The sequence below is a fragment of the Megalops cyprinoides genome, chromosome 13 (genome assembly GCF_013368585.1).
Source record: "Megalops cyprinoides isolate fMegCyp1 chromosome 13, fMegCyp1.pri, whole genome shotgun sequence".
Lineage (NCBI taxonomy): Eukaryota > Metazoa > Chordata > Actinopteri > Elopiformes > Megalopidae > Megalops > Megalops cyprinoides.
In genome coordinates this window covers 30,277,714-30,304,434 of record NC_050595.1, presented here as the reverse complement: position 1 = coordinate 30,304,434, position 26,721 = coordinate 30,277,714, and the positions used below count along the sequence as shown (strand labels likewise).

The 26,721-nt window shown below is 40.4% G+C and overlaps 1 protein-coding gene across 1 annotated transcript; it reads right to left on the bottom strand.

Moving 5' to 3' along the window:
• Positions 1 to 2,700: 2,700 nt before the first annotated feature.
• On the bottom strand, positions 2,701 to 25,701 carry LOC118787969 (two pore calcium channel protein 2-like). Its single transcript, XM_036543759.1, has 25 exons — positions 25,190 to 25,701; positions 21,792 to 21,847; positions 21,614 to 21,690; positions 20,977 to 21,154; positions 20,361 to 20,477; positions 19,042 to 19,148; positions 18,533 to 18,605; positions 17,707 to 17,806; positions 16,990 to 17,055; positions 16,724 to 16,788; positions 16,021 to 16,127; positions 13,355 to 13,433; positions 13,171 to 13,257; positions 12,683 to 12,802; positions 9,849 to 9,908; positions 9,492 to 9,620; positions 9,163 to 9,212; positions 8,307 to 8,406; positions 7,751 to 7,822; positions 7,490 to 7,563; positions 6,113 to 6,218; positions 5,246 to 5,328; positions 4,054 to 4,135; positions 3,846 to 3,937; positions 2,701 to 3,550 (listed from the first exon to the last, which is right to left on the bottom strand). Exons 1-25 carry the CDS (start codon positions 25,344 to 25,346, stop codon positions 3,472 to 3,474), a joined length of 2,316 nt encoding a protein of 771 aa, XP_036399652.1. The 5' UTR covers positions 25,347 to 25,701; the 3' UTR covers positions 2,701 to 3,471.
• Positions 25,702 to 26,721: the final 1,020 nt, after the last annotated feature.

The window sequence follows — 26,721 nt, the reverse complement described above, 5'->3', positions numbered from 1 at the left end:
GGACGTGGGAGGGAGGGCTTAAATCACATCAGTGAGGCTGGTGGAGCGAGCACGGGGAGAGTCGGAGCACCGCCGCTTGCTGCTCGGTCCCCAGCATTGCTGGCATTCCGCGCACTGACATCACCCGCTCCAACAGTGTCACCTCCGGCGTTCTCACTCGCAGGCCGGGACCAAAATAGGTGACCCTACTGTAAATGACATCATTCAGTCAGTCAGCCGGGTAATAGGGGAAGGCAGCAGCTATCAGCGGAAGCCATTATCCCCAACGCCCCCCAACCCCCTACTCCCACGCACCCTTCCATGCAATTTGTTTCAGTAGAGATCTTTCATAATGGTAATGACCATTGTTGCCCTCTGCCAGACAAGCCAGCCACACACAGAAGGATGGCCTGGGTTAATGGCTGAACCAGCCCTGCTCAACAAACACCCTACCAGAGTAAATAAACACTTCCCTGCTGGTGGAGGTGACACTGTGGGTTATTTCAGCTGGGGAGGTGTGCGCGGCTGCCCCTCACGGCAGAGCTGGACAGTTAAGTTTTGTTTCATTAGCACGCACCATTACCTTTTTACGGAAAGCAAAAGGCACCGCAGCCCACAGCGACTGACCTATCACGGACGCCGAGGGGCTGTTTACCAAGTCTGTTTGTCATCAAGCCTGAATGAATTCCTTCACTCAAGCTGTTGGGCTTATTTCTGCCTGGCAGTTATTCCCCAGGTGTTCTAAATAACCCACTAACATAACAGCCAATGATATAGCATATGTAAGTTGCTGAATGTGATTTTGAAATCAGGCCAGGCTGGGTCAAGCTCAGGTTTCAGTTGCAGCCCCATGCAAACCTTTACCAAACCTAGTGTAGATATGGGGACTAACTGGAACATGACTTCTCTCAAAAATCTGTCCATAACTGAACTGAAACAAGACAAATATTTCACCCCGACAAAAACAACATTTTCGTTCTAATTTTTGACTGGCGCCTCTGTGGGTGAAGAGCTTGGTGGAACTAAAGATTGACAATGGCCCTGTCATACGGTGGGTGGAGCCTGATGCTGTTCGCGTGGGGTGTGGAATCCTTCAAAAGGGGAAACAGACAGCGGAAAACTGCCCCCACTTTCAAGCATTACCCTCTGCGGGCAGTCCACTCGCCCTGCCCGATTTGATCAGCAAGCCCCTTGCGGCTTGGACATTTGTTTGCCTAGCCTGCTGAATCAACAGCCCTGTGGGTAGCCTGCCCCCCAGCACCACCCTTTTGCGATATGCAGGAGACAGACCAGCGCTTGTGAATTCCAGACCACTGTTTCTCACATGAGCATGGATCAACAGGCAGGCTGACAGTGGGTGGTGTCTGCAGAGGGGTCACTTCACCTGGGCACTTCCTGCAGTGAGAACACAGCCTATCACGTGCAACATGGCTGAACCTGACCCCTGGGGAAAGCCAATATTTCATCCACCAGCAGATCCAAACTGTGGAGCTCCTGGATACTGGAGCAAAATTTATACTATTCAGAAAAATGCTGGCATAATACAAAACTAGCAAAGGATCAAAGCTTTGAGACCAGAATTCCTCCAGTAAGAACAAAGGAAAAAAAAAACACTTGTAGAGCATAATGAATTCCATTTCTGGTCTCATACATACATACATACATACATACACAATAAATAATGCAATAGGTCAGGATCTAATGACACAGCAAATACAATCTTAAAATTCTGTGGCATGTAATTTCCACACTGACAGCACTGACGTGGCTTTAGGCCAGAGCCTCCTGTTCAAGGTTGGTTTCACTGAAACTGAAAATTGGAGGAGGTGCCTTAAGCAGCTGATGGCTCTACGTCCTACGTGATTTCTTTCCTGGGTGCCATCTTCTTGAGTGACAGAGCATGAACCTGAGCCGTAACACAAAGTGTAATTTGTCACCTGACACACGCGTGGGACTCAGCAGTGCTCATCACATTGACCTGTCACTCTCCCCTTCAGAGATAAAGGTGTTAGACAGCACCCCATTCCAGACATTTTCTGTGCTGTGGGAGGCAAGTATGTGAAGCCTTTTGTGTGTGAAGTCATTTGCTAAAGCCCTCTGACTAATAAAAAAGAAGCAGACCACACACAAACTAAGCAATGTTATAATAATAATAATGGTATTTTTGACAGTTAATACAAATACATATTTCTATTATATGCATACAGCCAAACAGCCTTGTAACATTCTCTCACCAAATGCTGGGAGCTAGCGCTGGACAAATAATTCTTAACAGAAATCAGGGGCACCGGTAGGAATTTTGGGCCCCCTGAAAGGTTAATGCACTGGGCCCCTATATATGTAACAAAAATATATGGTAGAATCTTTGATGGCCCCTGTCTGTTTGGGGCCCTTGGAATCGTCCCAACCCCCACCCTTACAGCGCTGACAGAAATACTACAATACTAAAATCGTCCCAGCCTATCCCCCCCCCCTTACAGAACCTGACAGAAATATTACAGTTTGTATTAAAATGAGTTCATTTTAACTGTTAGATCAACCCAGTTCATTTAATAGATTTTAAATATTGCAACTTAAGGGTTGTTTTAAAAACAATTCCTGCATGGCACAACAGTAAATACATTCAAAATAGTGTTATAATCATTTCAGTGTGAAATCCTGTTACACCAACATAAAGTACAGACTTCCTTGAACAGACTCCATTTCAAAAAGGACCCACAATACATTGTAATAACAGGCACAACAAACTCAAATAAAAGTAAAACATGTACCCAGCAGAACAGGTTTAGTAGTCAAGACAACTAAAATCAGGTTCCATTTTCACATTCCTAGTTTCATCTGAAACATCCCTCACTTAAAATAAGATTCCTTCATTACAAAATCCATTTGCACTGTTATGTCCATGTCCAATAAAAAATATGACAGTTAAAAATGAAATGATAATCCATCTCCTCAAATACTTTTGCAGATATCAATGCATGTCTTAAGATAGGCTGAATTTGTCACAAAAGCCATCATTTGACTAAACCTGACCTGACTAAACTTGATAGCACCCAATGCACCAAATACAGAGAAGTCATGATTACACATAAAAACACTCCTGTCAAACAAACTTTGGATGACTTGGGTTTTAGTTAATGAAATATGTTCTGTATTCAGAACATATATTGATATCAGACTATGTCTGATAAAGAAAATATTTTAAAAACTTCTGAGAATAAAGTACACTAGTCTTATATTGCCATGATATTTCCCACCTTTGGTCATTAAACCACTGAGCTCAGTGACTATTGTGCCTAGTGGCTGGCTGACTAGTGGTAAATCCTTGTGTGGAATATTGCACTGGCTACTCTGCTGTGGCTGTTGATCACAGCACTGACTGGTCCCCTTCAGACTTCCCCTCCCACTGACATCATCACCCTCGCCTTTCTGCTGCCGGGCGAGCCTGAGCCACATGGAGCAGGGACAGAGGGTGACAGCAGTGGCCGGCTGTCACCGCGGGAGATGGAGGTGGGGGTGCTGGCAGAGCTGGGAGACCAGTTCCTCCTCTGTTGGCTCCTGGATGTGCTCTCTGGGGAGTGGCACAGAACCAACAGCATGCAAATCAAAGCAAAACCAAAAGATGGCATAGTGTGCCATTGCTTGTAGTAACTTGCAGCAGCTCGGGCCACAGTAATAGCAATGGCATTCTGCTGCTGCTATGCACGTGCCCTCTATACAGACACTGCAGAACACAGTGTAGGCATCCTACAGTAGCGTTCAAGCACAGGTGAGAACATCTGTGAAGCTGCAGCCAAATTCAAGTTCAAACCCAAATGCAAATGCAGAGCCAAAACCACAGAGGATTCTGAGATGCAATACCTTACCGAAACATATGCTGGACTGTAGTCCGGAATCTAGTCCTCTCCACGTCTGACACAGAACACTCAGTGCTCCGGTCCCACTTGTAGATGAAGTTCTGCACAGGAACAGAGCATGATATTTGTTGTTTTTCAGACAGAAGCATATTAGATTACAACATTGGTTCTTTCTTCACTTTTAATGAGGGTTTTCAGAACTCCGAACATACTGTACCTCCAAGATCAAGGCCACAAACAGGTTCACCCACATGACAGACGAGGTCAGCCACCAGCAGACAAAGTAAAGCTTTGACCACCTAAAGAGAGTGGGAAATGTTCACGTCACTACTTGTTCACAGGAAAGATGTCATCAAAGATGCTATTGTATCCACATTCTAAAAATTGATATGAGCGCTGCACTTCATGGAGGTCAAAACTCACTTTCTTGGTGCATTGACCCCCAGATGAGCCAAAAAGTACATGAGAGAGCTCAAAGCTCATCCACATGATTATTTAGCTGTACTGATCACATGTTAATCATGTTCAAATTTCTCTTATTATAACATGCAGAATGTATATGTATGTGTCATGAGGTAAACGTGAGACAAGACACTGACGTATGTGTCCATTCCACTCTCCAGCCATGCGGATGAAAAAGAACTAAAACCATAAAACAATCAGAGTGCAGCTTTGACATGTTTCGTCCCTTTCAGAGTGTGGACAACAAAGAGGCACTTGACAGGGGGGTGGTCCCCGGAAGACGCTAATGACCCAGAGGACCGAAGTCATTTCACAGCTAGACATGCTAGGGCAGGCTGGCATGAAGAAATGCTGTTGTGGGATGTGTAATTTAGAACAGGACATCCCAGTTCTGGATGGAAACAAAGTCAACAGGTTTTGTTACAGCTCAGCCCTCGCTGTGATCGCCTGCTTACTGTCTTACACTTGTCTGCTCTGTAACAGATCCCTCCAGCTCTCAGAGCTCCGCCTGTTTGGCTGTGGTGATCAGGACAGTTGCACATGTGAGGAAACTGCTCAGTTAGTGTGTAAGAGTGCTCCCTAGTGTCACCTCACAGAAAAAAACTGAGCAATACAAATGTAATTGGATACATGAACCATGAAGGGAATGTCATGAATAGAAATATGCTGCAATATACTGTCTACAAAAACTATAAAAATTATTATTACATTTAATTGTTATGTATTTAATTTAGTCATTTTAGGCTCCTTGATTTTTCATGTTCTTCACTGAAGCGACAGTGTATCTGCCTAAAATAGGTGGGGAATCTGTGGTTCTGAATCCAGTGATGTGTCTGAAATAGTGCACAAAAGTAAAGGAGAATACTCAGTAGAAAAGCCACAGCTTACGTCCACATTCGAGCAGGCACATTAGCACCTATGGGTCTCTGTGTGCACTGGATGCTTACCCTGTGGTGTATCTGGAGTAGACATCCATGAACACCTGCCAGTTGTTCACCACCATGACGTTGTAGAGGAGCACCAGCGTGGACTGGACACACAAGGGGAGAGGCCAGAGAGGAGTACATGTTAAAAGGCAGCTAGGGTATTTCTCTGAGAAACTAATAAATGAAACCCCCCAAAAGGCTTTGCCTGGATGTACTGTACCAAACATGCCTGCACTGTATACTGTATAAGTCACAGTGGGGCTATTAAATTAACTTACATTACACATCCAATCCCAACATGTTCCATGGGGTTTGTTTTCAAATTTTAATACAGATGTGCATGTTAATAGCTACTTCTAAGGTGAACTACTGATAGTTTTGGAGGAAAGAGCTATTGGATCTGCATATACACAATACATGTACTGCTCAACATAATGGAAGACTTAATACATCACTTAAATTTCACATATTTTACTGTACTAATCTACCGATTTCTTTAACAGATAATTTAAGACACACTTTAACAATTAAGGATAAAAGCTCTGAATAAAGTATCTAGAGAGGTACCATTAATATAGAATAAATTATACTGAATAAAATCTCTGTATAAGAAAAACTGCACAGATGCAAAATAAGTGTCTTAAACACAACTCCAGATTGAACATACACAATTTCACTTTTGTTTCAAGGGGTGTAATCACCGATCATATCAAACATCATCAAACACAGCACACAAAAGATATTGTTTTACAGGTTCCTCTAGATCTGTATGCACATTAAATGGTCCCATGAAAGGAAATGCAAAGATGTGTGTGAGAGGAGGCATTTTTCCCTGGAGTTCCATTATTGAGTTTATTTTGATTATTGTTTTGACTCGTCTGAACTCACGGCGAAGTCATCAAAGTTGTTTGGCCAGTATCCCAGCTGTTCGTATGTTCCACATTCTGCGGTGTAGTTGGCAGTGCCGTTTCCTGTGCTGGAGTTGGTGACCATGCTACAGGAATAAATGGTACATGTGGATGAGCTTTGCCCTCAGCATCATTTTCTACAGTGAGTTGTCTGGAGAGCCTCTACTTGATCTACTGCTCAGTGATGATTAGCGTAACTCTCCATGATCTGAATGTGTTGAGCATTAATTAGATTGGGAGGGTTGAATCTTCTCCCATTAGAATTAAATTTTAACTGGCTATATATCCAGTAACACATTTCTGAATGTATGTTTTGTGTAAATGTTTTAAAAACCAAGTATCCTTGCTTGCCACCCTCCAAATGCCACAACAGTATATCTCTTTCCACCAGCCTCAATGTAAACAGGAAGTTTTGTGCGTGTGTGTGTGTGTGTGTGTGTATGTGTGTGTGTAAGAGGCCAGTCATTGGCTAATGCACGCACACCTGGGTAATTAGCAGTGTATTACACACAGGTGTGGCCGATGTTGAGCCGCTCATTTGATGTTTTGGCTCTGTAAAAGCTGGTTCTTGTGTTTTGTTTAATTTTTTAATAAACTTTTTACAAATGTAAAGACGCATGCATTTTAGGGCCTTGTTTTATCAGTGTGTTCTCATTTACAAACCTAGCAGTATATAAAGCTTCTTTATCACCAGGTTCACCTCAGGCTTTTAAAAATGTGAGAATGTGTGTGAAAGGCACAGGGAGATTGGTTAATTGATTGGCGAATTGTAGTTAACACCATGGTTTACACCTTGTTTTTACAGTTTCACCCCTTTAACAATTGCTTGTTCCTGTTAAAACCTACTTATTTATAACCTACCTATTTACAATACATTTTGAACTTTCATTATCTCCATTCCAGGATTTTCAATCGAAAACTTTTGTTTTGTTTAAAGTATCAGCCAGCTTCCTCACACTAAATTTACTTCTTTCCTGATGCTTTTATGTGCAGAGCATCTGCCAGCACCATTACACAGATATAAAAGAAACCAAGAAGAGGGCAGCTTCCCAGGAGACAGGTTATCCACACAAGAGCCACAGCAGGCGAAAGTGAGGCAGCCGTGTGGAGGAGTAATTAGGGGATGGGAATTGTAACCAGCAATTTCCATTTTATAGGGGCCCTAATCATACCTTTAGGCAAAGCACTTAACCTGTACTGCCTCTGCTTAACCTGTTGTATAACAAAATGTCAGGCAGAATGTGTCTATGTAAGTCTGCGTAAGTGACCTTGGGACCTGCATAGCTAAGCATCTGCAGCTAATCTGCATACCTCTCCACAAATTCAGTTTATGATGTTAGATTAAGTAAAGGCATACCTGCTATTGCGTGGAGCAGGGATGGCTCCCTCAAACAGCCATATTCCAAGGACAGCAAACACATAGTACACCACCTTCAGAAACAGTCACAGGAGGGAAAGGGCAGTGCAGTTGTGAGCAATACTGCAGACCAGAAGCACTGATATCACAACCGGTGGGGTGAGGGGCACTGTCAGGTTTTCAACACGTTTGAAAGTTCCCAATGCGCAGCATGACAGAGTGCACACTTTATCAGACTAGTATGATTACTGAATCTCTCACCACTAAGATACCAGCGAAGGCTCTCAGGTTTTTCACTAGGTCCAGAAGAGTACTGGCTACGAGGGCCATTAGCTATGGAGAAACAGAAGCACTTTACTTATGTAAATGAGAACACAAAACAATCAGCACATACACACATACATACACTATTTATAACTATACCACACTCTTAAGTATATATATATATAAATATACCCTTCTCAAACAAGTTCAGTGCTTAAACCTTCTTTGTAACTTAAACAATGGGTCACTTGCTGAAATTAAGGAATTTAAATATGTATTTAAAAAAACAAAACACAAGCGCTTGCATAAAATTGAGTAGGAGTGGAGCAGGCTTGTGGCAGCGAAATTCAAGGACTCAGTCAACCTAGTCTTGCCACAAGGTGGCAGTAAATACCGTGAATCCACTGAAACTTTTGGTGAGTTTATGTATTTAAACATTTTTGAGCCATAATCTGCAGGCTTCCCAGCAAGAATATCTGACAGTGCACAGTGAAAGTTCGAGGCCAGACACAGGTGGATGGGTGACAGTCAGAGGCATGTGCGGTTTTGGCACCTTTATGTTGGGGATGATCCTGAGGAATCGGAAGACGATTAGCATGTTGACCAGACGCACCATCTCCCAGAGCGACAGCAGGCCTCGTGTAGCTGGGTTCCTGCAGAGAACAGCGTGGCTTAGTGGCTACCCCTCACAGACGGCGTGGAGAGGGCAAGGGAGGAGCGGCCTCCCTGGGAGAGACCTGGGTCTGCCCTCACTAGCTACGTGTATGTGCAGGTATGCAGAGCATTAGCTACATCTTGAGCAGTGGGATTTATGCTGTAGCTACTCTGCAGATTCACACATAGCAGGTGTGACCAGCCTGGCATTTTAGCAAAGAACAAATCACTTTGGAAAGGACACAGCTTCACAGCTCAGCTTCAGAAATACATGATAGGGGAGAATTATGACAAAGGAAAAGTGATTTTATAACAGGACAAATCCATAGGTAAAGAATATAAAATATCTTGAAAATATTTTTCCCCTAATTGTTTTCATTCACATACTTCATCGGTGCATTTGACCTTCGCAGAATTTACAACATTTTAACGACACCAGTGGACCAGTGACCCATGTGAAGAACAGCATGGAGCATTCACTGGATTTTTTAAAATGCTGAGATTAATTAGGAGGCCTGCAGGGTCATAGCACAGAGCATAGCTGTATGCAAGAGGCATGAGAACAGAGTGTAGTTCCACCTGCACCAGAAACGGGGCACCCCCAAGGTCAACTCAAACTTCATAATGAGTCTGCAGTAGCTTGTGAGGGCCCCAGCTTCCTTATAACATTATTCCTACAACCTGCTGACAGCAAGCGACCACATACAAGCCCGAATGAATCAACAAGATCCAGCAAAGTAAATGAAACAACCTACCAGTGTGGATATGGAAATCTGTATGTGGCAAATATGGAGATCTGGAAAACCTTTTGATTAAAATAGATGGAAATTTGGCAACATTAACAGTTGGCAAAATAAATGAATACTAAAATAAACTGGTTAGCTAGGTATACCTGTATGTTCAATTGATGTCTCAGGCTAGGGTCAGTTTAGTTTGCAGTAGAATTAAAAACAGCATCTTAAGTGTATCTGTTTGAAGAATCCTTCCTTTAAGGTTAATAATGTTGTCCTGGCCAAGCCATTCACATCATTGTAGTTTTGAACCACATTCATAGTTCAAGTGTTGCTTTAGAATTTGCACATACCAGCAGAAGGACCGTCATTAACCCGTCAAAGATATTGTTTCTGTAAGACAGGTACCCCCACCATCCAAAAGCAAATATCTTCAGCACCATCTCAAGCAGGTAGAATGCAATGAAGAAACAGTTGATGGCCTTCAAAAAGAAAACAAACATGCTTTAAGGACCTACTACATCACAAGTCCTCAATCTGAAAATGCTGAAACATGACCTCTCATCAGGCATTGTTCAATTGCAGAGTTAACATTTTATTGAAGATTTTTTTTTTGCAGTTTGGGTGGCTACAGAACCAAAGAATCATCCATTTTAAAATACAGTATGCTGATAGAAGCAAGGCTGCATGGGGGTAAGTCAAAAATGTACCTCCAGGAAGTAGTCATCCCGCTCTGAGACTGACTTATTCGACTCAATCACGAGGATGACCTGGAAGACAATTTAATAACAACTTACATGTGAACCCTAAGCTGCAACTTGGTAATAAACATACACCTCTCTCAATAGCAGCCAATCCCTAATTGGCTGCAGTGTTACCCACCCACCACTAGGTGTGGCTGTATGCCTGTTAACACAGAATTACACCAACAGAGTCCAGCCAACATGGTTTCAGTGGAATGATGGATTTGAGAGGGCAATATCCCTTACAACTGTGCACAAGAAGCTCTAAGAATTAAGATCTCTAAATGGCTCACACTGTGTGGACTTCTATTTTGTAGCTTGTGGGCGTATTTTTACTGAATTTCCTTTTTGGTATTGGGGTGTTCATATACACCTGAAATGGCTGTGATACAGCGCCTTTCAGGGTCAGATCCAGATGGTGCACGGAGTTAAAAAGTATACTGTAAGAATTTGAAGCCAATTGAAAATTTTGTTCCATTTGGTTTTTGAATACATAAGCATTTCCAATGTATTCATTTGTGCCCTGATTGTAATATTTTGATTTACAAATGATCTATTACATTTTTTAAAAGCTTACTATTTGTGAATATTTCCAGATATAAAGACTGCTTTTGTAGAAATTGTACAACAGAGACATACAGGTTTATGTCAAAATTCTTAGCAAGGTGGCTTCTTTGTAGCATAATATCCTTTAATCTTGTACATTCAACACCACATTTTTATAGTATTTTATTGAACACTTCCCTTGCATTACCCCCTCAGCAAGTACCATCTTTAACAGCACAGCCAGTTTGCTAGTTACAGTAGCTACATAGCAACACACATCTGATCACATAATGATCCAGAAAATGGACCATAGATACAACATCCCGTCAAAGAAATATTTCAAAATATTTTCGTAATATTTCAAAAACGGCCCTGCCATATGGGGCGCCAAATGTACAGACCTTTTTTTCGTGGACAGAATGCCTTTTGTGCTACGAAACGCATAAATTCATTACGAAACCATAACACCGTAATGCCTTTTGTCCACAAAAAACACAAACGTGTCAGCATTGTGTCCACGAAATATTGAAGAGAGCACATACTTTTTGTGCACAAAAAACAAAACGGATAATTCCTTTCGTGCACTGAATTGACCGTTGTGCTTTTCATTTTGTGGACAAAAGGCGGAATGCACTTCACACTATGTGGACAAAAGAAACTCATTTTGTAGACAAAAGTAATTCTGTCCACGTAACAGATGTCCTAGGCCAGCATTTACAGCATTGAACTTTCGTAGACATCAGTATTTCGTGGACACAGTGCTAACGCATTTGTGTTTTTCGTGGTTTCACGCATTACAGTGTTAAATGGTTTCGTAATGAATTTATGCGTTTTCTAGCACAGAAGGCATTCTGTCTGCGAAAGCAAAACATTGATGTCTATGAAAGTTCCAGCAGCCTTTGCTTTCGTGGATGGAATGCCTTCTGTAACTGCGGAGTCACGAAATATATTGTGCTAAATCCCTTTCGTGCACATCATACTTTCAGTAATATAGCAAAACAGTTAAGTGAACAAAATGAACATTCAATGGCACGGAATGATGATAGTATAGCGCATTCTGCATTGCATGCCACAACAGCATAAATGCTGGCCTAGGACATCTGTTATGTGGACAGAATTACTTTTGTCTACAAAATGAGTTTCTTTTGTCCATATAGTGCAAAGTGCATTCCGCCTTTTGTCCACAAAATGAAAAGCACAACGGTCAATTCAGTGCACAAAAGGAATTATCCGTTTTGTTTTCTGTGCACGAAAAGTATGTGCTCTCTTCAATATTTCGTGGACACAATGCTAACGCGTTTGTGTTTTTCGTGGACTAAAGGTGTTTCGATGTTATATGGTTTCGTAATGAATTTATGCATTTCGTAGCACAGAAGGCATTCTGTCCACGAAAAAAAGGTCTGTTACATTTGGCGGCCCATACTGCCAGCTATGTACGAAGAGTGTGGCGGTTTTGATGTTTTGCAGCATAGTTTAAGACTTGTTAGGTTTGCACTATTTAAACATTATTTGTACTTTTACAGAAGATAAGTATTTTTGCAACATTTCCATTTGTTTTTCCTGGGGTTCGATTACGAATCCTGCAAGTATTGGTGTTTGCATTTTCACTGGAATTTTAATTTGTGAATAAAATTCATGTTCTATTTTAGCCTACTTAATTGGTATAGTTTAGTATTTGATGATGGATTAAGTTTTACTTTTTTGAATCAATGTTTGTGTTTGCATGGCTCTCAAGACTGTATGCTTGTGGCCAAAAAGATAGTGTTGAATGGTACTATTTTCATATCATCATTTATATCATTCAGAAAATTTCAGAGGAGAATATCTTCTGTTACAGATCTGATCAGATCATTCTCCTGTCTTTTGATAAACATTACTATAACTATTTAATATCAGTCCTACTTAGAGGCCTTAAATCAATAAATAGCTACGGTACATGCATGCAGACATGGGTCACGGCGGCTAATATTCAATATTTAGTCTAATAACATGTGCAATGTGCACTCTCCCTCCTGTTGATGGCACTGTTGTGGTAAGGAGTAGGGTTCGTAACCGAAAGGTTGCTGGTTTCATTCCCCGCTGTTGCACTGCTGTTGTACCCTTGGGCAAGTTACTTAACCTAAATCTGGCTCAGTAAATATTCAGCAATAAAAATGGATACAATTTTAATCTATGTAAGTCACTCTGAATAAGAACATCTGCAACATGACTATAATGCAATGTAATGTCCAGTAGTGGATACACAATGGACTTACACAGATGCAGATCATGTTGGCCAGGGCCACAATGTTTCCTGCCACAGTCACGTAGTAATGGCTGAAGATGAACTGGAGCTTCTGCAGGAGTGGGGAGCTGTACTCTGGCAAGGGAGGATGCTGGAGGGAAACCGTTGTACAATACAGTGAATGAAAATGATTTTCAAAATGAATCGAGAGTTTAGATCAGTTGACATAATTTATGGCAAAGTCATACAGACACTCTTGATCACATTTAGCTGGGCATAAGTAATACCCTGCAGGACCAGAGACAGGGACTTGAGTGTTCAAATGGACTTGTCGAGAAATGCAACCCAGACCCTCACAAAAAGCGAGACGACGTTGGCAATGGAAAGTTAGTCTGGGACACTGGTTTAATGTGAGACACACACTGCCAAACAGTGAGACACACACTGATTTAATGTGAGACAGACACTGCTGAATAGTGAGATGGATGCAGTCATCACTGCTCTATGGTAGGGTCCCACCTCTTTGATCCTGTCTTTGTCCAGCTCATCAAACAACTTCTGAAAACCCTCGCCGTCGACACAGCCCTCGGGAAACTGCTGGACTTTCTGAATTCAATAAGAAGCAAAAGGAAAAGAGAGTGAGGGGGGGAAGGCAGGGATTTTAGGGGAGTGTCTGCAGAGGGAGGCCACCCGCCCTTCTCACCGTGACGATGCCGCGTCTGTAGTAGGACTTCATCTGGACCCGCTTCAACACCTGCAGCACTGTCTCCACCTGCACACCACTGGCACCGGGCAGAAAGGAAAGGAAAGCCACCATCACTCTGCTGGATGCTGGAACACAGCACCCTCTTATTGAAGGTTTGTAATGAGTGTCCCCTTTTCCTTCTCTCAAAAGAACAGGCACAGATCCCCTTTTAAGACTTTTTTTTTAAATATTCACAGCACAACTTGTGAACCCAGCACAACTTGTGGCTTGACTGAGTCCAGAAAATGGTATCCAATATAAACAATTCACTCATTAATACATCTCTGTGGTTTTGTCAATTATTTTTTTCTTTTGATACAAAGTCATATACATCAGTTACTAGTATATTCATAACATTCAGCATGGATGGAATCTAATAGACATTAGCTGTAATACTCAAAACGCCTGCAGCATAAATCTGATTCTACACAACTGTAGCACAATCTGGAATGGCAGATATCTCTGGGCACTACCTGTTACTCCAGTTAACAAACAGATGAAAGTACCAACACAGGGCTTCATTTACTATTGGTGTGGAGAGACTCCTGACAGAGACTGTAGTTGTAATAGGGCTGGGCGATATGGACCAAAAATCATATCTCGGTATGAGATAGGCTGAATGGTGATACACGATATATATCTCGGTATCTTCTACAAAGTGGGCTAAATGTTCAGTTGTAAGTCAAAGCCACATGTGAGATGTCACCAGCACTTTTATTAAAACAGACTGAGATCAAAATAAAATGCAAAGACAGGGTTTCCTTCCCTGTTTGAAAATATACAGCTGCAAAACATGTAAATAAAAAATATAGGCTATTAAAAATAGCCTATATTAAATAAAAATAAGCCTATCTCTGAGAACGCTCCTACAGTTGTTTTCAACAACAATAACAGACTGATTAAAATAGAGTACAATTACAGGTTTTCCTCTCCTGCTTAACAAAACACACAGCTGTGTAAATAACAATAAAAATGTAAACAAAACAAAAATAACAACAGGCCTACCCTGTTTGAAAATATACAGCTGTACAATACATCAACATGTAAATGAAAAAATATATAAAACAAATAGCCAATATTAAATAAAAATAGGTTTATGTTGGTAGAGCTTTCTGATAAGGTAATTCAGACTATCAAAACATTCTATAGTTATATCCTGGTAGTCTTTTCTGATAAGGTTTAGAATATTACAATACGCTACTTAGAGTTTTACGCTGGTATTGATTAGAGTGTGTTGATGGACAAACTAGACCACAAATTTACATGTCAGCATGTAAACTAAACTGTTGAAATACATACAGTTTATGTGATGGATAAATTGTAAGTAGGCTATGCCTATTATTAAAATTTACTTTTTCGAAATTGCTGTTGGATGAATTAATGAAAACAATAATGTAATTAACTTAGAACCATTTTCTGATAAGGTAAAAAAGAATTACCAACCTTTTTTGGCTTCTAAGGTAGCACAACCTACTTGCGGTAGTATTCCCTGATAGGGTAGCAAAGATCGATAGATATGACTATCAATCTATGCTACGGTAGGACATTTCGATAAGGTAGGACAAATTGACAGAACACCAGGTTTGCGTGAAGACGCAGAGGGAGAGTGGGGACGGGGTTGCACGAAGATTGTGAGAGAGGAGAGATGCAAACACTGGCACGGCTTTACGGAAGATACAGGTTATGTAACGCAACATCAAACTATATCGATATAAATGGCATTGTCTCATCCTATATATACATAATATATATATATATATATATATATATATATATATATATACACACACACCTTAAAAATCGATATACCGCCCGCCCAGCCCTGAGTTGTAAACCACACTTTAGCAGGACATAGTCTGGGCTATCTGCTGTGAGAACTATCTTCTGAACATTTGACTAAATGCAATATTTATTTGGCCTTTTTAGTGAAAAATGAGATCATACTGTGTTCAAGAACATAATCCCAGTTTGTAATGTTGCATCTATCTGGAAACAGAATTCAGTTTACAACAATCCAATGTTGCTGCTGTACCATTTTGGCATTACAGTGGTAGATTAAGCCTTTTGCAAATTATTTTATAGTGTATCTCCTAACTTGTGAAAGTTTATGTCCTTTTGCCCAAAGTTTTCAGAGAGGTCACCTTAACCACGGTTCTCCATGCTACTACAGTTGCACTTTGTATTACCTCCTCCTTTACCCCCAGGGAAATAGGAGGTCTTTGGACCCCTCTACATACCTTGAAAAGCTTCCCCTGAACATACAAAAAGCAGAACATTGCCTTAGTTGTTTGTTTGGTGGATTTTAATTAATCTGATCCTCACCTTTTCGGGAATAAAATTCATTGTTTATGAAAAATAGGAATTTATGCGACGTAATTATAACAACTTAAAAGGTACCAATAAAAAATTATATTCATTCATATTCATTATATTCATATTTTTTGTCAATCATGTTTTGTGCTCATATTTACTCAGGGGTTCACTGTTATACACACACACACACACACACACACACACACACACACACACACACACACACACACAGACACACACACACAATGAGGGCACTGCTCATGTAGGCCTTCATGTTACTGGCGGTGTGTGTTAAAGCAGGTCCAGCTTACGTGCACTGCTGCTCAGTGGGGGCTGTGTCCTGGCCCTTACAGCACAGCACCTCAAAGGATGCCCGAATGCCCAGCCGCCTCCTTAGGATGGACGCCTGGACGGACATCTTAGAGAGGAGGGAGAGAGCATGGGGTGTGACCTAACGCACCCACAGACACTGCATTCTCACACAACCTATGATCACTAACCTATGTTTTTTCACCAAATGCTGCCTGTTCTGGTGGAAGAATATTTGAGTATGTCATTCACACCCTCTTCACTGCCTGCTTTGCTTTTATTTGGTTTTTATGCGCTGTGTCACTATCTTTTTCACATCTTACAACTCTTTATTTCTACTGCTGGATCTTTACAATAGCAATTCAGGTTAAGTGACTGGCTCACAGATACAAAAGATGATGCAGGTGTTGTGCCACCTTGGATCTGAACCTGTAATCTCCCAGTTAATTGAGGACTATGCCAGACTATCACCCTTTTAACTGTTATACTAGTCAAATGACATTATTGACCTTTCATAAATGGAAATGAAACCCACTGAAATGTGGCCTAGTACAAATCAGCTACAGCTTAACGTTAATACATGAAATTTTAATGACTGTGCCTGTGTGGCAGACAATGTACAACTTCTCATACACTCATGACACACTCATGTACCTTGTACCTCCAACACCTCTGACATGAAACCCTCATGTACTTCCAACTCACCAGTAAGTATCCCCTGAACTGGTTGTAGATGATAGCAGTGAGCAAGTTCATTAGGAAGTAGGTTCCTAAAAGTAAGACAATGGAAACAGGAAGGACATTTAGACATGTATGCATATAATATAAATCTGCAGTAGATTGGTTCACTCCTCAAATACAAAACAGAAGCAGGGATCATTTACTATACCTTTTAACCAAACAGTGTTTTTATTATCTATGATACTGCACATTACACTTCAACCATGAAAGGTTCCAGCTACAATACTCACCAAACCCACTGAAGAGGATGAAGAAGATAGCGTATCCTCTGTTTAAAGAGTAGGCTGGGATCATCACTGCTCACAACAAGAATCAAAAGCAAAGTTACAGCTAAGAAGGATAAAGTCCATTAAAAGCAGCATGATTTTGAGGGGCACACTGAGAACAGCTTGGAAACTTGCTGAAACCACATTTTTTGAGAAGCATCCCCCACTACAGTATTATTAGCCTTACCTACTTAATCCTTATTTGGTGTGTTTCATATATGTAAATCAAAAGAAGTGTACCAATGTATACTTGAACTTAGCAGGATATGCTACAGCTAGCCATGCTAATGCTAAACTCAGAGTACTCTACTCACATGCCAATATGTCAGAATGAAATTTAAAGCTTGGGACACAGCAAACAATCCCAAAGTAAAACTGCATGTTCTGCAATGAGAAACTACTGTTTAATCAAGAACCTCTTCCTTTGATGAGACCATAAGTGTATTTTATTTCAAGGCATTACCCCCCAACCAATTCAATTAATATTCTACTGCTGTATCACTGTCATTTAGCAGTTATGCTGAATACAGCTGGCCCACAGCATCCAATTAAAGTTCACAGACTCTGAATTTAAAACAATAATGAAAACAGAAATAACTTAAATAAATAAAAATGTGAATTTAAATATTTTGATTAATTTTAAATAAGTCATGAGAATTTCCATTGAGTAGTCTGATATACCGTCTGGGTTGTTTGCAGTAGTTAGAAGCACCAATAAAGATGTGAGGGACTGGGGTAGGTTTCTGAAGTAAGTGCTCCACTCCCCATTCTTTTCTGGATCCTGCACAAAAAAAAAAAAAAATCCAAAATGTTTTGATATTTGAGTGGAAAATTGGACTCCTGCTATTTTAAGACACAGACTTTGCTAAACAAGTGTAGAAATAAAATGTGAAATGTTGGATTACTTAGATTGCTTGTTCAAGACCCCTTGTTATTTTGCTGTATGTCTGGGCTGCTCCAGATCAATACTGCACATTCACCACTAGAGGGCACTTCAACCTTGGTTAACAAAGAATGCTGTCTCCAGTTCATACACCAATTTTAAGACTATCTGTATTACTTACTTATTAATTTTTGTTTACTCACAAATTATTTGTCAATAATATAATTATATAGTGGATAGAACAGGGGTTAAACAGGCAGTATCCAAAGGCTACCACTTCCTCTAGTAGTAAAATAATACTGGGGTAGTAACTCAGCCAGAGAGTATATAAGCAAGAGATACCATAGTTTCAAGGTCTGCATCCTCTATTGTAGCCATAATACTGTCAGTGCCAACTAACTATCCTTACAAAAGCTTTCTCAATCAGAGTCAACGTCTTCGTATCTGAGTTTCTGTAATATGTTTTCAAGTAATGCTGACGCATCTTCACATTCAAAAAGAAGATGTAATGAAAATGGTGGGACAGTATACATTGATTCTGAAATCATTCAGAAAACATCAACAGAGGCTGGCAATAAGTAAAAGCAGGTGAGTCTGAATGTGGATCGGGGGAGGGGGCATTACCTCTCCCCTAGCGAAGAGCAGCATGCCGAACATGGTGAAGAGACACAGGTGAAGAGCCAAGAGCAGGATCACACTGTGCAGGAGAGAGAGACTCAGTGAGATAGAGCAGAACCGGAGGGCCATCTCAGCCACCAGGGACTTACGGACTCAGAACAAGATGATTCCCACCAAATACAAATACCAAAGGTCTTCACTAGACAAAGAAAGTCGACGCATTTTGTATGTACAATGCAGATTTTCCAACAATAAACACGCATGGTCATTTGGATAGTGGACCAGCAGGGTATTGCGTGAAGTAGTTGTTTGACAAACAAGTTCAAATACATTACTCCCTCAGCACAGTGGTTTTGCTGGAATCCAGCCGACCACAGTCAAAACAGCTACCAAAAGACTTTTGCACACAGCACCGTGTTCATGACCCATCCAAAGTTAATAGCATTCCTAAAACACACCTTTAGAGGATGAGGATGAGGCTGCACAATGCTGGGGGTACTGCAATGTGTGATTACCTTGCAATTTCTGGCAGTGTCCTTTTGATGCATTTTAAAGTTTTCTTCATCAGTGATGAATTTTGAAGGAGGAAGAACGGACGAAGAAGTCTTCTGATTCTTAACCTCTGAAATATGCATGATAAAAGAACACAGGCACATTCTGAAGAACAGAGACACTTTGGTTTTGAGCCAACAGCAGGACAGAGCAAATTATTGAAAATCACAGATTTTGGTACAACTCCATTGAAACATACTCTAAGTATAGAACTAATTGGCTGCAGAGGCTGCAGGGATGCGTGTCTGACACAATCATGAGATGCACGGGGGCACCACAGGGGACCGTCCTGTCTCCATTCCCGTTCACCCTCTACACATCGGACTTTAGATACAGCTCCTTCAATGTGTGCAGAACCACGCTGATTCAATGTGTGCAGAACCATGCTGCAGATGTTTTACCACTCGGTGGTGGCCAGTGTGATCTTTTACGCTGTAGTGTGCTGGGGTGGCAGGGTGAAGGCAGCTGACGCCAGTAGACTCAACAAGCTCATCATGAAAGCTGCGTCTGTCCTGGGAGTGGAACTAGAGTCTCTGGGGGAGGTGGCGGAGAGGAGGATGCTGCAGAAACTACGCAGGATCATGGACAATGCCTCTCACCCCCTGTATGCCACACTGCACTTGTATCAGAGCGCCTTCAGCCGCAGGCTGAGACCACCGAGATGCACTACAGAATGCCACAAGAAGTGGCATCAAACTCCTCCCCCTTCTGCAGGAAGAACAGCTGAACCGGTAAAAAATGAACAGTACTTGGTGCAATATAAATACCTCATCACAAATATAATACTGTGCAATATGCAAGCAAACACTTGTGCAATACTCAAATACAGCTAATGATTGAGCAATACCTTGCTACTTGAATATAGTCTTACTTATTTATATATTATATACTATTTTACTCTCTATTTATTGCATTGCTTGTCTACTCTGTCTTATTCTATTCTATTTATATTTTTATTTTGTATCTTCATTGCTGCATTGTTTTTGTTTTTGATATTGTAAGTGAGCAATTTCCGGCACAATAATTTCCTTCTGGTTCAATAAAGTTTTTATCTTATCTTATCTTAATTCAGTAGAGTCTAACAGAATGCAAAAGGAAAGAATTTTTTTCCTTCAAGGTTACATGTAGTTGTTTTATCCACGTAGTATATCTAATTTCATATGAAACATGATCCAGAGTAATTTAGTTCAGTGAAATCCCCAGACATATCAATAAAACACTCAACATTCTGTTTCTGTTGCCATGGTTGCCAAATGTCAAAGACTGAAAAGATTCCTCTCACCTCATCACAAACCATGCTCACTGACAATGTCCAATCCATGACGGACACTGCAATGACTACAGTGTAGCCAATCAGCCATTTGTTCTTCCGGAACTCATCCCAGCCAATCAGATAACTCTAACAAAAGAATTGATTATTCAACACTTCAGTTGTCAGTATATCAGTACATCATTTCAAAGTTCTGTAACAGAACCACAGCCTGCTTTGCACAGCAGCTTGAGACATTCTGAATCTGATAATGGTATTTTTCAATTCTTTTGACATCTAACTACAATAGAGGGTATACAGCATATGTAGTTGCACTCTCTTTCACATTACTTAACATGTAACACGAAAACTGAAAAAGAGGACTTTAGTTTCTATCCAAACACTTTCATTGCAATGCAATTGATCGCAGCCTCAGAGACATCATCAACCTTTTACCTTACATTTTCCTGCACGTTTTATTGATGCCCTTAATTTAGTTACCAGTTTGATATGGTTTTGCAATTTATGCTAGATGCCCCTTATGATAATGCAATCACCCTGCTCAGATAGTCTCCAAAATATGCAATAACACAGCAGACATCTGACATTTCGTACAAACAGCGATGAGTAATCAGGTTTGATCACGCACCTTCACGGCGAGGTCCAAGGCAAAAACGATGAAGCAGACCATCTCGATGCTCTCGGTCAGGCCGCAGGGGGGCTCCCAGTGGGGCTCTTTGTAGCGGAGATCAGATGTCCTTGACAGGGATGAGGGCTTCTCGAAGAAGGCCAGGGCCAGAATGACGGCGATAGTTGCACCCAGCCCCCTGACATCACAGACAGAAAGACATCGCCCATGACACCCACAACTGGAACACAGCAGCCACACTGCACAGCAGTCATTTATGAGCAGGAAACACAGTATTACTCCTAATAGTACCACTCTGAAATAGACAGCACCCTTAGCTCAGGAATAATGACAGCTTTGAAACAAACTGCACAGCGAATACTCAAAGTAATACTGTATCTATTCTGGTCTACTAAAAGAGTAAAAGGGGCTCTGCTTTTTGTATCTTTATGTTGCTCATAAAGCTTTGCATTTACATTTTAAGTTGGTTTAAGCATATTGTACTTTGGCCTTTGATTCAGAAATAATAATAAAGTTGTTTCATCTTTTTTTTCTCAATTAATCAACAGCAAGCAGCCAGTAATAATTACAATATCAAAACAATGGAGTCTTTTCCAAAAAATGACATTAAATTCTTCAGTGTGACACAGTAGCTCACCATTGACAGATCCTGGAATAGTACCATCTGTAAATTCTCAGCGATCTTGAATCCACGCGATGATTGATGGATCGATACTATGGACAAACAAAATAAAATAATGCAACTTTTAATTCAATTTGGTTTGACTGGTTTTGCAAAAATGTTTTATACATAAAACATATGAAAATTATCTCACCTGTATGGCATCCTCGATGAATACCACAGCTTGCTGAATGTGGAGGTCTGCATCACCTTTGTAGAAAAACACCACAGCACAGCTTAGGTTTGATTTTTAAATACTCAGGTTTAAAAGATCCTCTGTGACTATATCACGTGTGTCACCTGCAGCTCCCTGTTTTATTCCACAACTTTAAGTGAAGGGCAAGCGAAAAATACGCCAAACTCTATTTCAAAGGGGTTTCCTTATTTCATAGACAAAGTTAGTGCAGTCTGTATATTTCAGTGATCATGTGGCTTGTTGTTACAAGAGGAAATACCCCCAAGGACCTAAAATGATGACACCAAGGGAGTTTTACATCAACGACACCAAAAGAATGGTGATTATCTTTGTAAAATGTGTGTTATTCTGGATGCCGATGGTGTCACTGATTGTAGTTTTGGATTGTGTCATTTAAAAACACAATGAGACATTGAGTGCAATATTCAGTGTGAATGTTAAAAGTTAAAAGTGCCCTAACTGACACTGCACACTTTGGTGTGCACTAACTACAATTTGATCACTGCTGACATACATATGGATGATGGCTTAGGGTCACTGTAGTATGACACTGCGCAGCAATAACTGTCACCTACATCATCAAGCACGTCACCTACTGTGTAATTTGAAAACAAACCATGAGGAAATGCAGGATTCAAGGCGAGGTCTGCCTTGGCTGAGAAGTTTGACGCATGGTCACACAAAGTCATGCCTTCCCATTCAATCTTTCCCCTCCCTGTACAGGCGGTACAGGCAGATTTCACAGAGTAATATATAACCAATATGAAAGAACATTTTGGTTGATTTCACTAATACAGGGAGTGCAGACCGCTTCTTACTTTTGGTTCTTTTATGCCACAAGCACAGGAAATAGGCCGAATGGAGCATTTGACATTTTTGTGTTTGTTAAGCACTCTCTGCTGGTGGTGAACATTCCTTTTGTGGGTGGGCCATACCCTATCGGCTGGCCCCATTTCAGTCTTCAAATCCCACAAAACTGGGAGAAGGAATTTAACTTCTTTTGAAGTTAGGCTGAATGAAAATCTGCTCTCCTGGCACCGCAGGGAATAGGTTTAGACAACCTGGATCCAAAAATGAATGGCTTGCAGATTCATAGGACATTCCATTCTGGAGATGGGCAGACTATGCTTTTCAGTTTAACTGGGTCTGGGAGATCTGAAACCTAATCTTTATAAAAATGTATATAGCTATTAGCACTTGAGCTGGAATAATAACCAGATACCCCAAAAACCTTTATGGTGTAAAGTGTCTTCTTCTTGTTTGTCCTGGGTGAACTCAAAATTTCCATAGTTATACAGGCCATATTCTTTCACTTATAAAAAAAAAAAAAACTTAGCTGTGTTGCAGATGCTAGGATCTTACCTATAATGTCATCTGTTTAACTGCATATGTTAAGAACTAGCCTGACAGCTTTCTGAAGGTTCCCTTTGTCCTTCCTGGCCGACTGATCTCCCTCACAGATTACCCAATCGGTGATCAATGAGGACGACTGTATTGCACCTGCATCTAGTTCAGCATCTGTTTTACCTGGCATCAAAAACAATTTGGAGGAAGTAAAATTGTTGGTGAGAAAATATTACGCATGGCTTTTGTGTACAACGAATTTACTTTTCAGTGAATGACGCATCTTTCACATTTTTTTATAACATCTAAAGACAAAGCTTTTATAAGGACACATACCCAATATGTGGTAAAGCTGCATTTTTGAAATGCACAGTTACATTTTATGTGACCTTTTTTTTTCTGTTCAACACATTTGTGGACAAACTTGCAGCAAACGGATGTGTTAATACAGCACAGACAGACAAAAAGATATTAAATGATAGGATATGCAACAGCTTTATCATGCTAATATAGTTCTTACAACCAAATTGCCTAGTGTAGTTTTTCCTGCTGGGGTACGCCACTAACTGCCAGTGCTGCTCCTCCATACTATGAGTAAAAGTCTAAGGCCATATAGAGAAAATCACTTTTCCACTAGAGTAATAAAGGAAATGTTACATGAAAGGCAAGGAAAATTTATACCCATCAAAGACTCATTACTGTATGTCTGGGTGAGCATTTTGTTTTTCATCTTTGGACAAACACATACCTTCCATTTTAGGTGAACATATCCTCAACACAAAACTTACTAAACCTTCTTTCCTCACTCATTGTGGAGCTCCATATGTCAAAGCATCTATCACTTTTCCATCACTGCCTTACATCCCTGACTCCATGACTTCCAGGGGTATCGTTCATGTTCTGAACAGACAGGTCATTGACAGCCTGGGTGTTACGTGAATAACAGGAAATATGATATATGCGGTCAGTAAGACCAAAACTGATAAGAACCTTAGGTCCCTACAAACCTATTACGTCCCATATCTTCCAGAGAAACAATAAACCTAGACATGTAGATGGAAATATTTTATAGTGTGCTGAAATATTTATTTTTTAAACATATATATATATATATATATATATATATATATATATATATATATATATATATATATATAAAAAACTGAACTATGACGTAAAATTAAACCTTAACATCTCGTTTGTTACTTTGTCATTAATAGTATTCTTCTTGTTGTGGTTGTGCTGTTATTCGGTGTCGTCGGTCAGCAAAGTCTTTCGTAGCTTTTCTAAAACTCTTGTTCTCGATAAAGGTTAAGCTCCCTTTGAGAAGTTGGTACCATTACTAAAACTAACAGCTGACAGATTGAGATTTAACACAAAGTCGAACATGAGAGTAAACGCGAAGCTTGCTGCATCAACGATGTCATTTCAAAACTCAGATCACGATCACATCATAAAATAAAAACTACATCTAAATAATTGAAAGTTCTGTATCAGATACATGTTATGAGCAAGAGGACAACACCAACAAATACACTGATTGAAAGAACATTTGTGAGAGTGAATAATTTCGTAAAGTTGTTTGCTATCAGGCTGTCCCAGCAAATGTCCTCAGATTCTGTACAGAACTAATGCATGCCGTATATATTTATGTATACAAATATTTTTATTTATACCTTTTGTGCAACTGAATATCACTCCGGTGCTTACAATCATCACTTAGTGCTAGACTAAACTTAAGTGTAAAAATGATAAAACTACAGGACCCCTCCTGACAACTTTATTGTATTCGTTACATACACTTTGAGAGATTCTTCGTTTGAAACGTGTGTATGTTCAAGAATGTAGATGTAAACTCTCTTGACTTGGCTGCCAGGTTTAGACAACAGCACTGTGTAAGCATTCGGAAACACCTGACAGACACGCCTTACAGGTACGCTAGACCCTCGGGTACATCACATGCACGGTTAGTGGAATTATACTGAGAGGGCAGTGTTTTGATTTGAACTTACCCCCCTCGATACAGCAAGGATCTCCAGGCACTGAGTATGACAACCGCTTTGCTGTCACACTTTCTTCGCAGAGGTGAGTACTGTCAGGGCGAGAACCATAGTCTCCCGATCCCCGATCGCGGTTTATACTCCCATCGAGCAGTGGTTCCGTTTCCATTCAGGAAGTTGAGTATGTTAGTTTATTGTACTAAAGATAATGCCTGTCCGTTTCGGCGACTAAATTACTTTTCTTGAGTGTAACAAGAAAGACGCCAAGAACGTTCACAATTGCGCTGTGACCGACTTGAGCAAAAACTTCGGGACTTCCATAATTACACTATAAAAGCAGCTCAAAGCCTGGCGTAGTTACATGCCGCAAACGTTTAGAATTCTCTGTTTTTAAGCAAACATACTCTTCAGAAGAAATGCTTAAAATCAGTCCTTGTCCAGTGGCAAATCCAAGTCAACAAACCAGTTCCTCACGTGAAGGCTGTCAAATTCATGTAGTCTGATAATGGGGCGTGTAGTTTCAAAAAAGGCACTCTCTATTTCGACATAGTTGTTAGTTTTGTTTTGAGCGACTACAGTTCCCAGGCTTGCGGAAACACGTGGACATGAACTTAAAAAAGGTCTGGCAGTTCGCAACAAATCACATGAATTTTGTTGGATTGCGTTACACTAGGCAAGATGCTGATCCATATGAAAATGCCAAAGGAGCATTTGATCTTTTAAATAAAATGTTATTTCACAACAATGTAACCCGTTCACTAACAGATTTAGATAAGATCTCAGATATTTAAAGTTAGTTAAAGCCCAGAAAAGGTGTTTTTTTACCTTTATATCTCACATTTTCTCTTTCTCTGAGTATCCAGAGAGCAGCCTTTAACTGAAACGGAATAGGTTAATATACACGAATAATGGCAACAGGAAGATAATCTAGATTTTAGAGATAATCTAATTTAGGTGACCGTACTTAGGTGAATTAAAATTTTATTTTATTTTTTGTGAATGTTTATGCTGTTAGAGATATTTTTACTTTGTAGATTGCTTAAAGGCTCAAATATCCGTTTTCAACTAAGTGGAACAGAGCAACCGTGACACCGCCGTCCTCAAAACCTCTGAGTTTTTAAAAGAGATAAGAAGCGAAGATCTGAACTCGTATGTCCTTATCGTTACCAAGGTGATTGGGCTCTTAATACATTATACACAAAAATGTTTAAATAGATAAACAGAATACCAACTCTTTCAACGTGCTAAAAAAAACATGACTGGAACTAGGCCTATTGACGGAAGATGAAGGAACTATTCTACCAAAACATTACAGGAAGATCAAACAACCCATCCAACAGCTCATGATACATTGCTGATGTAAGAAACGGGATCGTATCTATGTTCCCAGGATCCTATGTTCCCCAGTTCTATATTCTGTTAACACACCAGGTAATGCTAACCTTGTATCTAATACTAATGTTAATAGTAACCGAAATGCTAATGATAACACTTACCCACATGCTAATTCTAACCCTTATGCTAATGCTAACACAATGCTGACC

Bases quoted from the DNA above. Each gene is read 5' to 3' on its own strand.
- LOC118787969 (XM_036543759.1), bottom strand. From the start codon at position 25,346: ATGGAAACGGAACCACTGCTCGATGGGAGTATAAACCGCGATCGGGGA. The intron at 12,803-13,170 runs GTGGGACCCTAC...GTTTCCCTCCAG, and splicing joins ACAAAGACAGGATCAAAGAG to CATCCTCCCTTGCCAGAGTA. The intron at 9,621-9,848 runs GTACATTTTTGA...TTCTTTTTGAAG, and splicing joins GGGATGACTACTTCCTGGAG to GCCATCAACTGTTTCTTCAT.